The following is a 16,427-nucleotide window of genomic DNA, read 5'->3' on the forward strand; positions in this document are numbered from 1 at the left end:
GAGCCAAGGGCCCAACACACTCCCTCTGGGCAGAATGCAATTTTCAATCTCTCTGAATAAGAACATTCTTCACGGCTGCTATCTGAGCCCTGTAGAACCAGCTTTGGCTTGGAGGTCTTTTGGCAAGACGTTCAGACAGTGTAAGGTCAAGGAGGTCAAAGATAACATGCAGTCTCTCTACTTCACTCAAGGCCAAAGGGAGACTAAAACGAGGCTGGATCTCTAGAAATTGCTTATAGTCAAAGGCTGACAGTTTTCTATATAATAAGATGACAAAACCAAATATACAAAACAAAACAAAGTTAAAGCAGTGACAGCCAAAATCAACATCTTCCCAATTTTGTCCTAATAAGATAAAACTAGAATTACATTGAAGAGGGAACTTCTACATCCTTTGGAAGATTACTTATGAAGATGTACATCAAATTTGGGCCAAACAATAATTCCTAACATTATAATATGTTAATGGGAAAAAATAAAGAATAATATAAATAAATGTAGTATGATGGCTACCTAGATTCCTTTTCAGAATGACATGAAGGAATAATGAAGGAAGGAAGGAAGGAGGAAGAGATAGACAGATAGAACTTTGAGAGATATGCCTTCCTTGCAAGTTGTTGAGAAAATTGTATTTCAGATGACTGCGTATTCTAAGCTTATGTACAGATGTTTTATACAACAAATTCAGTTCAGGTTTCTACAGAATTTTATTTATGGATAAGGAAATTCATTTAGATAAAACATTTTCTTTCTTAAAAAGAAATAAAGAACATTCTTGTCTTATATTAAGATATATTATAAAACAATAACTATCAAAATCAACAAAAAACAGAAAACTATAATTGAAGTACAAGATTATTTCCCAAAATAGAACCGAGAGTCCACTGAAATAGTCACCAACATTTATTTTCGTATTACACCTTCTTTAGTGGTGAGATTATGAGGTTTCAAAATTTTTGTAGTTGTTGTAATACAAATGTTTTAGCTTAGGGTGGGATCTTCTTTTCCCCAAGTTCAAAGAGCCTGTGGTAACAAAGCAATATCCTGTTGAAGAGCAATGTCAGGTACAAAGTCAAGGTGCCAAAAATGAAGCAGCATACATTTCCTGGCAGCTTAACAGATTGGGGAGCAGGCAAAGACAGCTTTTAATAGTGAGACATTCACACAAGCAACAAGAACAAATGCCTGCAAGAGGGCTCTGTGCTAACAAGATGACCCGCTAGTTGTATGACCTGTGGGAAACTCACTTCTCTTTTTGGGACATCAGCTTTCCCCTAAAAAGTTGGAAGATTTGAATTACATGAACTCAGGTCTCTTCCAAGTTCTAATTTTACCATTCTAGATTTCAAGCCAAGTGGAGAAACCTAGAGGGAAAGAACTAGAACTCAATGACATGCCCCCGTCCTTCTGGAGCTGCAAATACACGTTTAAATGCTAGACCACACAGCCAACTCTGCAGGCCACAAAAAGCAAGAGTACACTTTGAAAAACAAATCCAAATATAGTCAGAAGGTTCAGCTGGGTGGGTTGAATGTTTCCCTAAATCCGGGGCATGAAATCTCACATGGCATACATCTTTCCTCATAAGGTGAAGCCTGAGGTGAGTACAGAAAAAAGAGGAAGTCAGCCATAGGATGATTATCAAAGAAAGTAAACCTAGCTCATCTCCCACTGGGAAAAACAACCAGGACATTCTGGAATGGTAACAACTCTATTGGTTTCCCAAAGGAAACAGCAGCTAAGATGCTGTGGAGAACCTCTGTGATTCCCAAGGGCTTTTCCAGCCTGTCCCTGAATTCCGTTAACACTCAAGCTAACCTACTGATTTAATCACATTTATGTTAGTTAAGATCCTTTTCAACAAGTATCCACCTATTTATAAACTCCTTTGCTAAATACACATGTTAACTTGTGCTTAACTGCTGTCTAACAACCATACTCTCAATTCCAGGTACAGAACAAATATGCTTATAGAACTCAAGACGCTAGTGCTATGAAGTACTGTCTACGCCACCTTGGGAGACTATGTGACATTTAACACAGTCTACAATATGGGAGAAAAGGCAAGTACCCGTCCAAGGAAAAATTACAGCCCACTAGCCAAAAATCCCCAGAGCAAGGCCAATCTAGAATTTCCAGAACACCACTTCAAGCAGTGTTTCCCAAGCTCTCTAGCTGCAACTTTTATTAAGAAATATATTTCATCATATGATGGCTTAGTACATACATATGTATTATATATTTCAAACAAAAGTTTTAAAAAACAACCCTCTTAGGATACGTATATATGCTGGTATTATCTATTCTTGCCTATTTCTTTTAAAAAAATTCTGGTCACAACTCACTAAATTAAATTCATAACCATGACTCACCGTTTGAAAAACTCTGCTGCATGACACAAATTCTATTCAAAATATCCTCTGCATCACAATGATTCCTATCATGTGGCAGAGGAAGGTGATCAAATTCATCTTGAATTGTATTCCAAATACTGAAGAAGTTGTTTTTCATACCAAGCAAATACAAAGCTTACAAATCACCAAACTGATTACAATTTTTCTTGGTAAGTGACTCAGGGCTCCAAGCTAACTGCCACCTCGCCCCCCCCGCATGAGAAAGCCAGGCAGGCACACATACCTCATCCTGTAATGGAGCCGGAGCGATGTCTTATCATCTACAGTGATGGTGTGATTTGGAGCATACCAGAGCTTGGTGTTCTCATCATACAGGGCAAAGAGGTTGTGACACAGAGGAGAGATACCTGGGGAAAAGTAGAGAACATATTAAAAACCTGAAGACAGCTGCATTTAGCTATCTCTTTCCAACACATGGTATATACAAAGATAGAAAGTTCTCTTATCCAAAAAGAATCTAGGTCACATTCATATCCTCTTAGGGCAAATAAGACTTCCAACCATGTTCAATCAAGCAGTTTTAATCATAATAATTAATAACTACGGCTCCCCAAGAATATGCACTATAGCTTCTGGCAAACCAGAATAGAAACATTTTAAAATAGATGTCTTGTGATATTTCTCACTACAGTGTCTATGAAACTGTCTTATCAAATCCTGCTTTTAAAAAAGACCATCTGACAGGTCCCCAGACCCCACCTGATGCTCATCTTGCCAATCACAGTCAGAAACATGCTTAGAGTTTGAGAAGCCCCCAATTTGTCTCCTACAGAAAATATTTAAACAGTTCTAACATACTGTGATTATGCATTAAACATCCAAAGTTGTTCCTGGCAGTAGCACATGAAATTATGTGTTAGAATAAACAACCAAAGTGATTTTTGTCAGTGATTAAAATTTACTACCAACTAACAAAACGATACGTGCTTTAACAAAGGTGGTCCAATAGGCTCCCACTGACTGCTTTCTTCAATACAAGAAGAACCAAAAAGATAAGGGAGATGATAAAACCAGAAATGCACCTTTTCACTCACTTCTGGGCCCTGTAATCTAAAAGCAGGTGGGGAAGGGAGGAAAATGATTGCAAATAATCAACAGTGACTGATATTTTCATGTGCGGTCAGGCCTCAAACTAAGATAGAGTCAACTTAACCAAAAATGACGTGAGTATACGTGTGAAGTAACTGGTCCTTGTTTCCAAACCAGATACCTGAAGCGAGGAAGACAATGACGGGGACTCTTGCCAGCACTGCCGACCTAGGCAGGGGCTCTCCAATGAACACGCTGACCTAAGGAGTTACAACCGCCTTGGCATCTCGATGCCTCTGCTGAGCATCTCATCTCAATTCCTGCCTCTCAACTGATCTGGAAATCACCCCTTCAGAGGCTATACTCTTCTTTGTAACAGAGAAGATGGAGCTAAACTTCAAATAGCATTCTCTTTTGGGAACAAGGGCAAATGGCTTTTGGATTCAGTATTATTGGGACTACGCTTCAGGCATACTACAGTTTTTCATTCACAAACTGGCCTGGAAACCTAACCTTTTATATGTATCCATATTTGAAGCATAATTTATTTATTATAATCTTGGATCTCTCTGTAATTCTATTAGAGGTCTGATTCTAATAATATTAGTATTTATAAATAGGAATATCAAAGAAATATTTTTATATAAAAGGATGGAATAATAATAGCAATACTAACATTTACTGAGGGCTAAGTATCAGGCTAACATGGTCTATATTTATTATCTTTAAATCCTCCTAACTCCTAATGAGGTATTATTTCTGCCATTTTACAAATAAAGAAACTGTTGCCTCCTGAGATTAAGTCTGATTTGGGGTTACTCATCTAGTAAAATGCAAAGTTAGAATTAAAACCAAAATAGAAGTACTGAGGAGGTGAAATAATGAGAGCTAAAAATACAGAAATTTGTCATATAATAGTAAAAAAACATGGAAGAAAACAATGTTGCCCTCAAACATCACTTACTATAATAATGAGAGCTACAGGAATATGTGGCATCCCGTATTCAGGCATTTTAAAAATTAACACACTCTTCTGAGTCTGTTAGAATGGAGACCACTCATTCTCCACAGACCGGGCTTAGGGTCCAATGCCCCTCACTGCCTGGCCCTGAGCCCAGAGCGACAGGAGCCCCAAGGGCCGCGGCCGGCTCCGGGCTCACAGGCTCTCTCCTCGCCTTCGGCACCAGTTCCCTGATCTCTCTCTGCGGCCCCACAGTTCTGCACAAGTGATCCCTGCTCACGAACTGAGGTGTGTACCTGCTATGCTGATGGCAAGGAGCTTGGCAAAGATGACAAACACTAGAAACCAAATCTCAAGGGAAAAGAGGAAAAATACACATTGCTTTAAAAAGTATTTTAGAAGCACCAATTTACATCTCGTTTTTTCTGAAGCTGATGTCAAAAGCCAGTTCCTTATACACTTTGCTATCTAGTCAAAATAACTTCAGATTATTAATGCATTTCTCCCTCATAATCTATAGCTTGATCAGTTTTACAGTGTTATGTTTAGTAAGAGTCTACTATACTTTTTTCCCCCCTATAGTACCAGTCTCTCTCTCCTTTTTAATTAGAACTCGGGTATTTAAAGCATTTTGGCAAAAAGATACATATCAGAAAGAAAATGGGTTTTCTAGACAAGCTGTATTACAGACAAGGAAGATTCCTGAAATAATCATACTATCCCCACAGAGTTGTTCTGACAGCTAAAGGTGACAGAAACTAAACCATGGACTGGACTGTCTGTCATCACAGCTACTTCATCATCATAAAATGAGTTGATTTTTTAAAAACAGCTTTACTGAGATGTAATTCATATACCACAAAGTCTACCCACTTTAAGAGTATACTTCAGTGAATTTCAATAAATTTACCGAGTTGTACAACTGTCACTGTAGGATCTAAGTGGATTAGATCTTTAAGTTTCTATGACTTAAATTTATCATTCAAAAGGAGGTAGGCAAAAACTGCCAATGACACCAAGTTTAAAGCTTAATGAAAAGGGCTTTATTTTGTCACTCAGTTTGTTTTCTATCTGCTGAAGGCAAAGGCTAAGTTTAGTAAGACAAGCCTCACTAAAAAAAAAATGGATGGTGTTGTTCACAGCCCCACTGTCCTTTTCACAACTTGGCAATCTGACCGAGCCACAAAGTGACGCTCAGTTTCTCACTTCACCTCAGCATCACTTGGGTGGGGCCAGGGGGGAGGTGGCAAGTCACAGCAGAAAGATGAATCACACTTCTCAGATGTTTTGAACAATTATTATGATACTGAGAGATGCCAGTCATTGAGCCTGTAACTTTGTGCTAGGTGCACAGATGTGGGGGGAATGAAAACCAAGCCTCCAGAAGGTAAGCATCCTTCCTTGGTATTCAACAGCTCATCAGTGACAGCAGGAATAAACCGCTTTGCATGAAGAAAGTGAAAAATGAAACTCAGAATTCAAATCACTGACCTAAGGTCAAAGGCACATGCTTAGTGGCAGAGGCAGAACAGAAGCCCTGACTCCCAGAGCCCACACCTCTCTCCACTCAGCAGAGCCACCAGGGGCCGGGACACCAGGACCCGCTTCTAGGATGGCAGGCCCCTGAAACCCGCCCTGGGCACGGGGCAGCTGCCAGTACTCACAGCACTCCTGTGCCGCCCTGATGCACAGCTCCTCCGCCGTGTACTCTCCGCTGCCCAGCCGGAGGGGCTCCCTGTCTGACAGGTAGAAGAGCACTTCTACCCCTGGCTCAGGGACCTCCTGATTCACCTCGGTCTTCTTGGAGCTCCTCATTTTAGCACAGAAAGCCATGGCATTGCAGTCCTCTTTTATATTTAGATACTGTAAGGAAAACAAGACTGGGGTCACTCCATGTGCTCAACATTTCGGTGGTAAAAGAGAGCCTTAAGAAGGTAAGCAAACAGAAATACGTGGTATTGAGTAAGAACCTCTCCCTGCTTCTTCCCTTCCTGAAAATCAAATCCACCACAGCTTATGACAGGTGAAACTATGAAAATAATCAATTACACATTCTAATAAATTAATTATGGTCAGACCCTGTTCTCAAAAATCAGAATAATTTTAGACATGGCTTAAATTTATTATATTTGCACACAAATTGTAGTTGGAAAATGTAGCTTTCTGCAACCACTGATGTTAATGATGCTAATACTGCCGCTAACTCTTTTGGAAATCTTTCACTTTTGAATAGAGCTATGAAACGAACCACACTGTCTTTTAACTTTATGTCTGTCTCCCATTAAACTACAAGCTCAGTAAGGGCAGTAACCATGTGTTACCTGTCTTCATGCCCCCAGAGCCCAGCCCGGGACTGGCTCTCACACAGTGTCTACAAACTGACCAGTAATTCATGTTCACAAGCCACATGGAAGGGTCCTGAAAACTGATTAACAGGGCAGGTCCCCAGCACCACATGGGAAGGCAGGAGAAGGGGCAGCACGCTGTGGCCACAGAATGAGGGTGGGCGGCCTTGCTTTGAACAGGTCAGAAACTCTGGTGAGAAACTTGCAAAAAAGTGATTTATGTGAGCTTCCTAAAAAGGGATAGCAACTAGGATCAAAGAGCCGACCTCAGCAACTTAGTCTTAGACAAGGCCAGAAAGGAGAGGGGAACAAGGGAAACCCCTACATTTTCTTTCTTCCCCTCACCCCAACACCAGTGGCTTATAAACAAATTTCCCTAACCCGAGGCCACAACTTTTCTCCTGCCTTCCAAGCCAGCCTTCACTTACCCCCAAAGGAATATCTCTGTAACACATCAGACCCTCCAAAGGCCCCGACTAGTCTACAGAACAATCTCAGACTCCGACCGGGGCCCTATGTCACCTGGCCAGTGAGCCTCACTAGTGCACTTCTATCCGCCCCAGCCTCTTCCTTCGTGCTTCACACCCACAGAGCTGCTGTCTTCCTGTTACCTGGCCCCTCCCCTTCCTGGCCCCTCCCCATCCTGCCCCCAATGCTGCTCTTCTCATGCCTCAAGGCGACAAACTGAGAGACATTCAGTGGTGCTTGTTTAATATCCAGAATGAATCTGAAAGCCAGAATCTTCCAGAAACCAGGCAGAAAGACTAAGTTCATAACTAACTTTGAGGCTCAGGTCAACTGTTAAGCGAGAAAGTTCTAAAGCTCAACACTAAGTCCCCAGATGAAAAATAGATATGGAAAACAAAGTAGCTAAAATCTGCTTCATAATGTGAAATAAACCTTTGTCCTTGAGATTCTATACAGACATGGCAGGGGAAGAATTCAAAGACAGTGTCATATACTTTCACCCTGAGGGGATAATCAAGCAACTATACATAATTACATATATACAAGATGTCCCAGTTGAAATGGGAAAAAAACATACAACTGACAATGTCCAACAAGAGAGGACTCACTAAACAAACAAGTAATAGCAACAGGAAGACCATGGAACTGGTTAAAAAAAAAAAAGTTGACATAAAGCTGTATCAACCAACACTGAAAGGTATATATGACATACTACAAAGTGAAAAAAAGCATAGTATGTGTATTATCATCTTTTTAGTTATATATACCTACAATCTGCAAAAACATACAATATACAGTGGCAAATGTCTAGGAGAGATTACAGGGAGCTTTAACCTGTACTCTGTACGTCCTATACTTTTTTACTCAGGATTTTTTTTTTTTAAGCAGTGCATTAGACATTTGGAATGGATAAAAATTAAAATACCAATATTTCAGAACTAAAGGATACAGTAGAGGTAGCCCAACAAGTTCAAAATCGGTCTCATTATTCTTCTTAAGAGCTATTTTCCTTTTTGTCGTTAATATGCAAATACACATACCTGCATTTATTCGGCTGTCCAATATCCCCCCAAAGCAGACTGGATTTTCTTCTCTACTTTCCAAAGCCTGTTCAGAGTTGAGCTAAAGACAAAGACAAATCAATAAATCAGTTTCAGAGGTAATTGCATCAGAAAATAAGAGGACACTTTCATTACGGAAGCAGCCCAAACCATAAGCGGGAAGGAAAAAGCATTTGGGAGGAAGGAGGAAAAAAATGGATGAGGACACTGAGAGGACAGAGAGGCCCCTCAGGGTATAAACATCAGAGAAGCTATTATTTTCATGGCTTCAAGAAAGGAAGCAGGGACTTTTGCTTCCTGGCATAGAGTGCCCTGCCCAGTGTAAGTGAAGACTGTACACCTTTTCCATCAACAACCTCTCTCCTGAGACTTTGGGAAAACAGTTTAGGAAGCCCAAAGATGTGTGCTTTTATTTCCTATTTCCATGTCCTTTAGAAATACCCTCCTCTCAAAACGGTCTGTCCTTGGCCTCATTTTAATGGCAAAACAACATACGGTTGATGAAAGGGGGAGGGCCTGAGAATAAATCTGACAAATAGTACTTTCAGTTCATCAGATGTTTTTTGAGCCATTCTTATTTGAAGCCTTAGGTAGCATATCAAGCCCCCTCCCAAAGCCCCTTACCTCAAAGCCTACGGAAGACGAATGCTAGCTCGGTTCTGTAGAATCAAAGTGCCTGGTCCCATCCTTACAACCACAACTCACCCACACTCCCTGCCACCCCCCACACACAGAGCTCTTTGCTTTAACAACTTTCTTTAGTGTGCCTCGCAAATTCTTTTTTTAAACAGTAGAATCAAATTATTTTTGCAAATAAGGAGCAAAGATTTGAAAGTGGTTTTCAAGTTAATACAGGTTATTGTCTCAGTTTTCTGTAGGTCATTCAACACATTTCATCAGAATCCAGCTTTAGGAAGAGCAGTCCCAGGCGTAACACGGTAGAGGTGGAGGGGGACCAGAAGGGATGGCTTGAGGATGGGTTACCTCTGAGGCTGCAAGGCCACAAGACCTTACAATCCAAGTGGGAGATGGCACAAAGGAAAACATACAAGCAGTCTAGAATCAGTAGAGTTTGTCACAATGTCATCTTCTGTGCCTCTAGCTAACTCTGGTGACAAACACTGATGAGGGCGAATTTGGGAAGGCTTTCTGCCGTGGATGAGACTTAGGCAAAAGTAACAATAGAAGGCCAGGGAGGGTATGTGAGTACGACTTTTGATATGACAGCTTTGATTTGGCTATTCTGACACCGGCAATTTTAACAAGACTCAAAGAACAAACTGTTACATTTTCAGCTTTTAGAATTTAATATAATCAACTACTTTAATTATGTGAATAGATGCCCTGCCCTGCATCAAAACAGCAGCCTGAAATTAGCTACACGCTAGTGCCTTGCTTTGGATCAGAAGCAGAGATTCAATGTCACATTTGGAGATTCATTTAACAGTATTTCCGAACAGTTCTAAGTGCCAACAACTGAGTTCTATTAGGAGGCCACAGTGAAGAATGAGGGTAATACAGTCCCTGATCACACAGAGCTTACAGTCTACAGCAGCAGTCCCCAACCTTTTTGGCACCAGGGACTAGTTTTGTGGAAGACAGTTTTTCCATGGACCAGGATCAGGGGGATGGTTTCAGAATGATTCAAGTGTATTACATTCAAGCTCACCTCCTGCTCTGTGGCCCAGTTCCTAACAGGCCCAGACCAGGACCAGTCTGCAGATCAGAGGTTGGGGACCCCTGGTCTACAGGACCAATACAATCAAATAAAAATGCACAGAAATGGGTACTTATAAAGAGCTTAAAATGTCCTGAAGTAAAAAGATAGCTTATATAATAAGAGGAATGTGATCGAGTACAGGGCTCCAGAGGGAAGTAATACTGACCAAAAATGCAGTGGCTATCTGGGGAGGTGGGGGAGAGCAGTGTGGGTGAAGGATTAGCACATGCAAAGGCCCTGTAGACAGAGGGGCCTGGTCTTCTCCAGCTGCATAAACAAGAAAATTCCTCCAATATTCCCTTTTACATCTGGGTAAAGAACAGTGCTAGCCAATTTATCAGCAGTACTCATCAACAGCATGTCTGTGGCCTTTCTACCCAGGTTTCCTGCGGCATGCCGTTATATTCTATTGCCAAGGAGAAATGAAAATCAACCAGATGAGTTCCATGCAGAGCATTAAGAAGCCCACCTCAAACCAAGAAAGGGACACATATTCGGGGCCTTTTAGAGCAGAAATAGACCTATAAATTCCACCAGGTCCAGGCCCTTTGAGAAAAGCTACAGCATAAATCGTTTTAGAACTCACGAAGCATTTTAATATGTACCATCAGATCACATGTTACTTGAACTTAGAAGTTGTGAGGTTGTTCTGGGCTTCTTGTAAGATTTGAGGATCAGACTAAAATCACTAAGATTCTTCTAGAACTGGAATTCTATGAATACCTGTAATTAAGCAGAGTTTGGTTTTTCCATTATTCTTTTTCCATTGCAAACAACATTATATTGAAATCACATTGTACCTAATTTCCAAACTGATCTCCAGTATTACTGGGTAGGACAAAAAAAATCATATTATTTTGCAATGCTTAGCCTAAAGATTAAACTCTTCGAGAAACCAGTATCAGCAACAGAATTTCTGGACAATATGCATTTACTATGATGTTTTATATGCTGATTCAATAACAACAAATTCCCTACTCTCAGAAAACTGATGTTCTAATGATAAAGATTTTAAAAGCACTTAAAAGACATGCTGAGCATCATCCTAAGCACTTAAACCTAGGACTGCTGATCCAATTTACATGAAATGACAACTGTCCTCATTCAGGATGACAAGCAGTTTTTGGTGCTACAGCATTTGTGTAATGACTTCATTGAAATAACATTTCTTTTCAAATAAACCAAACAATATGTTCTAGCTACTTATTTTTACAAAAGGTAGGAAAGATGCAAGATCAGTTCATAAATACTTTGGATAATTCCAAGGAATCAATTCAAGTTTCTGGCTATAAGATACAAAAAGAAGATCTTTAAGGTCAGAAAAACCGACCAGTTGGAATCACACAATGCCCTTTAAAAATAACACAATTCACTGGGTTTTACACCCAAGTCAAGTGAAAACAGTGAAGCTCAGAAAATGGGAAGGATAAAAGTGATCAAAAGCTTTTTGATGACAGCAGTGGTTCTTCCACCCTAATTTATGTACTTATATCTTTCTTTCCGTGAGAGGGGATTAATTTTATGGCTCAATCTTATAGATGCTGGTTTAAATGAAAACAAAAAAATCAGGGAAATTTTGTAGATTCTCAATTTAAAAAAAAAAATTTGTAAAAGTCTTTGTGAGACACAAATACATCTGATACTTTCTGAATGAGGAAAAAGTAACAAACACAACATAATTCTGTGAGCCTGAACAAGGACTAACCTGAAACAGGTGGGGTATCACAACTGTTTTCCAAAACGCACAATCCCAAAAATCTATTTCTGAAGATACCAAAATGCTCTTATATTTTCAAGGACATCTTTTGAAATACTGGTATCTGTATAGGGAAGAACATATAAATAAATTTGAAATAGTAGAGAAAAGTAAAAACAGACATGTTAATATTCACAAATATGATCATCAGAATATTATTAGTGTTTTTGGCTAAAGACCACAGCAAGAGTTACATGATTAAAAACTGACTGGATGATGGTTAAATCAATGGCAATCAAAATAAAATATTTTGGGTTATCTAATTGTTTTTACTAAAGAAACCGTCACACCTCCAGTGAGTTACTTTATGTATGCCTTAAAGGGATCAAAGCTTTGAATCTCCGAAAATACAAATAAAATGTTGATGACTTAAGGTATGAACTCAGGGGGAAAAAATGTGTTTAATGTAATTAGAAAATGTCCTGAAATCAGCTGCTTAATACGTACCTTTGAATTTTTAAGATTAAAGATCTTAAACATTAAAAAACTATTTCAGCAGGCACCAGTCTTAAGGTTGGTGAGGAAACCTAATGCAAAAAGGCAGGACCCTAAAGGGCAGGAATTTTTGTTTCTTTTGCTTAGCACTTTATACCAGCACGTATTAGGTGGTCAATATGTAGTTAAATAGTTGTTAAATGAAAGACGAAGTTGACAAAGTAACATATGCAATGGAAAATTCACCATAATCCAGGGTATGTAGGTTCTTAATGACTTGATACACAACTAGCAAGTGTGACCATGAGCAAATCATTTTAATCTCTGAACCACGGTGTCCCCATCCATTAACCTGACAGGAAACATCCTGCCTAAAGGGTTGGTGTAAGGATCAAAATGATGTTCCAAAAAAGTCTTCATCAAGCTCCTACAACACCTTTTTCAAATGAGGCCAGAGATGTGAAAGTGCTCAGAAAGGTGTCAGATGCTAAAGCGACATAATGTGCACTTATGGCAGAAGACAAAGGTGGGCTGTGGGCTTGCTTAGAAAAACAAAAAAATAGGAATTCTGAGCAAAAGCCTGGTCACAAATCAAAGTCCTGTTTCATAAATCTCAGATGACAAAACGACGCAGCTAAAAAGTGTGAGCTGGCGTCATCCTGACCTGTCTTCCCCACCTACCAGCTAATTGTAATCTTAGGCAAGGTACTTAACATCCCTAAACCTCAATGTTCTCCGCTTTAAGTAGAGGGATGAAATAGTGTATTCTCATAGAGCTGTTAAGAGTTAAATGAGTTAATGTACATAAAGTGCCTAACACAGATTTTGGCCATAATTTCTGCTAAACTGATTACAGCTTGATGGAATGCAGTTTCAGTCAAGCAGAGGAAATTCCAGTATCTCCATCTCGTGCAGGGAACTAGGCACTAGCACTTAATTCTCATAAGAAGCAGGAGAGGTTTTAGGCCAGTCAGTGGGAGTGCCAGAAGTCAAACACGTGACTCCTAATTCCAAGGATCTTGCCTCTTTCACAGGAGGAAAAAAGAAACTGCTTTAAAGGGAAAAAACTGCTTTAAAATGTCCCTGTCACCAATACCACTATCTTCTCCAGCTCTTTGATACTTTAGATAGTCCAACATCTACCTAGGAGACTGACCTTGTTCCAAAGCCCTTCCCTTCAGAGACAGTCATTTACAAAATCAGCTGCATTCCAGCCCGCAAGTAACTCACTGCTCTGGCACCGCTACTGCAGGTGTGCGGAGGAAAAGTCATGGTGGGCCTGGCACCTGCCCACCCCAGGGGGCCACAGAACCTCCTGGAGGCCACACCTCCCCACCCCCAAGACAGGGAAAGCATCTTTGCTTCCCTTTCAGACCCATCTCAAGGGGCTTCATGCCTGCAGGAGCCTTGGACATGACTTGTGTCTGTTGCTCCCAGTGCCGTCCTGCTTTGCCGAGACCCAGAACAACTGTTCTGATGAAAGCATCACAAGACACTGTGCAAAGCTGATGGATTCCAGCCAAAGGACCAGATAATATAAATACAAAACCTGCTATTTTATCCCGTCAGCAAGTCAGAATTATGGCTTTTCTATATGCCACTCCTGCCACACAAAATAACTCACTTATAGCTCTTGCAGCAATTCCAGGAATACCCCAGAACCGTAAGTGCTGCTTCATTTACAATAAACTTAGAGGGATGCTCAAACAATCAATGGCAACTCGATGGGCCAAGGCTCTCTGTACTGCTCCCAGGGAGCCTGCTTTCCCTGAGAGGGTTTCTGATCAAAGTAAATATAGTACTTTGCTTAATTAAAGTCAATACGTGTTTTTCTAAAAGCCACATTATATCAAGATGCTTTGCAACTTTTTCTTTTTCTTCTTTTACCAATAATGAAGAGTTGCTGAAGAGCACAGAATACAGGGGTCAAAAATACGGCAGCAGAAGTGGACATACCAGACATGGAGGGTGGGGAATGATTTGTCTTCACCTTATGTGTTTTTCAACCATCCTTGAACCATTGCAATAAAGCCTTGTGCTTTAGAGCTTAAAACGGTTTTCACATCTATAACCACATTTGAGTCTCACAGCCCCCCTTTCACAGATGAGAAGATTCAGCCTCAAACTTTCCCACGGTCAAGTGGCCAGAGAGTGGTGAGGCCAGGCTCAGACATTTCTCTGCCTCCAGCTTCACTGCCCTTTCAGGCTGCCACACTTCCTTAGGCAAGTCATGGGGCTTGAGGGGAATCTAAAGAAATACCGCAATTAAATCTGAGCCCACCAAAACCTTCCAGGCTATTAACAGCTGGCAAGATAAACACACATGGGAGTTGGGGGGACCTCAAGAAAGCGGATGTGGAGGTGATGCCGAGTGACAGGCAGTGAGAACTACAGGAGTCAAGAGAGGGCTGTGAAGTGATCAGGGAGAGTGGCGTCTGTGTCCAGCTGGGAGGAACAGAGAAGGCTTCAAAGGACAGAAAGGAAAGGGGCAACTGTTCTGGAAAAGGGCTAGGAGCAAGGAAAACAGTGAGGATGGATGTGTGGGAAGGAATATGCAGACTGGGAGGGTCCCTCCTGCAGGACAAGGCAGACGGCGTGGAAAGTGAAGGAGTCCGAGGCGGGGTCAGTGTCCGCGTGTCAGCCTCCCCTGTAGGCAGTATGAGAAACCCACCCATCAGAAAGAGGCCCCAGTTCCCGCCCAGTTCTGCCAGGGCCTGCCTAACCTGGAACAAGCCTCGAAAGCTCTCTGAGTTCAAATCCTATGAAGTAAAAAAAGTATTTGTACGATCTCTCAAGGTCCTTGCAAACAGGAGCAGTGAGAAACCTGGCAGTCACTCTCTCCTGGGTTCGGATTCCAGCTTTAAGGTCTGTGGGACCTTAGGAAAGTTTGTCAGCCTCTGAGTTTTCTGTTTCCTCTGTAACTGAAATTCATAGAAAGTATCTACTTTCCAGGGCTGTTGTGCAGATTCACTATTTCTCTAAATCTCTTTTTATAAAGTAAGTTTTTGACTGGCTAAATAACACTCAAAAAGTGTGAATTTTTAGGAAATCAGTTTTCTGTGAGTATATTCAAAGCTTTAAAAACACTTCTTGATTTAAAAAAAAAAAGCAAAAACAAATCAAAAGCAAACCCTGTCTTACAAATGTCTGAACTATGTTATACTGCACCCTAACACTAATTTTTCATTTATTTGTGTTTGCAAAATGCCACAATGCAAAGACACAGAACGGCTTGCTGATGTGCCCTATGCCAAAGCTTGAAGGTACCTTAATTGAAAGGAATACCAGGAAACAACCCTGAATCTCTCTACACATTGATGACTTTTATTAATTTATTTGTATATCTACTCTTTATTCACTCACTGCCTCTCTCTGTCCTGTACTAGGCTCCTTTGGGGACAGAAATCCATTGAGCATTTCCTGTAATTCTTTAACCTCTCAGGGTTCTTGGGTGCAAACAAGAGAACCAGCTCTGTTTACCATAGGATAAAAAAGAGAAAGATATAAAAATAGTGTGATAAGGACACCATTCCAGCATGGCCACCACTGGTCACCAGCCATCGCCTCTGGACTGCTTTCTCCACTGTTTCTACAAATCGTCTCATCCCTTTATATAATTTGTGCCATTCCTTCCAGATTCAAAGTCCTGGGACTAAGGAATCCAAGAGGCTGAACCCAGTTCGCTCCTCGTCATGGGTGTGCACCTCCTTCACCTTCCAGAAGGTGACTACTCTACAAATGAAGGGGATTCAGATGCTGGACAATCCCCAAATGGCACAGTCCACTCTAACCGATAGGCCAAAGGAACTCAGCTATTGCCTCAAAATATAAATGAAGGTGGGGGAGAAAAATAAGATAAAAATCTCAAAAAAAGAAAGAAAAATTTCCCTACATGGGTCCCTACATCTCTCATCAACCAGGAAACTGTAATCAGTTTTTATGTTTAGCTTTGAAATAGCCTGCCAACAAGGTCTCCAATCTTAAACTGCAGGCAGAGCTCTTCATGAGCAACACACTTGGTCTTCACCAAGGCCGCAGGCCTGATCACCAGGTCGACCCCGCTCCTTCAGAGCACTGAGCCATCATCTCTCACTTTCCTACTTGCTCTGTCCCAGTTGTCTCTAGCACCAGCTGAGAACCCACGAGGGGCTGCGAATGACTATGTGATGTCCTAGGAACCTGTGCTGACAGCCAAGCTTTACAACAGCTTTTCAAAACTTTTGACCATGATCCACAGA

General features: G+C 40.9%; 1 protein-coding gene across 2 annotated transcripts in view; it reads right to left on the reverse strand.

Annotated features, from left to right (window-relative positions):
- The window catches only part of JAK1 (Janus kinase 1), a 115,883-nt gene that overhangs the window by 44,746 nt on the left and 54,710 nt on the right, over positions 1-16,427 (reverse strand). Inside the window, exons 2-6 of one of the 2 annotated variants that reach the window (XM_054574184.1) lie at positions 11,704-11,818; positions 10,604-10,721; positions 8,258-8,339; positions 6,069-6,267; positions 2,638-2,761 (exon numbers count right to left, since the gene is read on the reverse strand). In XM_054574184.1, the coding sequence (XP_054430159.1) occupies positions 2,638-2,761; positions 6,069-6,267; positions 8,258-8,263 (329 nt within the window). In that variant the 5' untranslated portion in view covers positions 8,264-8,339; positions 10,604-10,721; positions 11,704-11,818. The remainder of the gene's footprint in view (positions 1-2,637; positions 2,762-6,068; positions 6,268-8,257; positions 8,340-10,603; positions 10,722-11,703; positions 11,819-16,427) is intronic. The other variant, XM_054574185.1, reaches the window with a different exon arrangement.

Source organism: Pteronotus mesoamericanus, unplaced genomic scaffold (genome assembly GCF_021234165.1).
Source record: "Pteronotus mesoamericanus isolate MK-2021 breed Mesoamerican mustached bat unplaced genomic scaffold, CSHL_Meso_final contig_105, whole genome shotgun sequence".
Taxonomy (NCBI): Eukaryota; Metazoa; Chordata; class Mammalia; order Chiroptera; family Mormoopidae; genus Pteronotus; species Pteronotus mesoamericanus.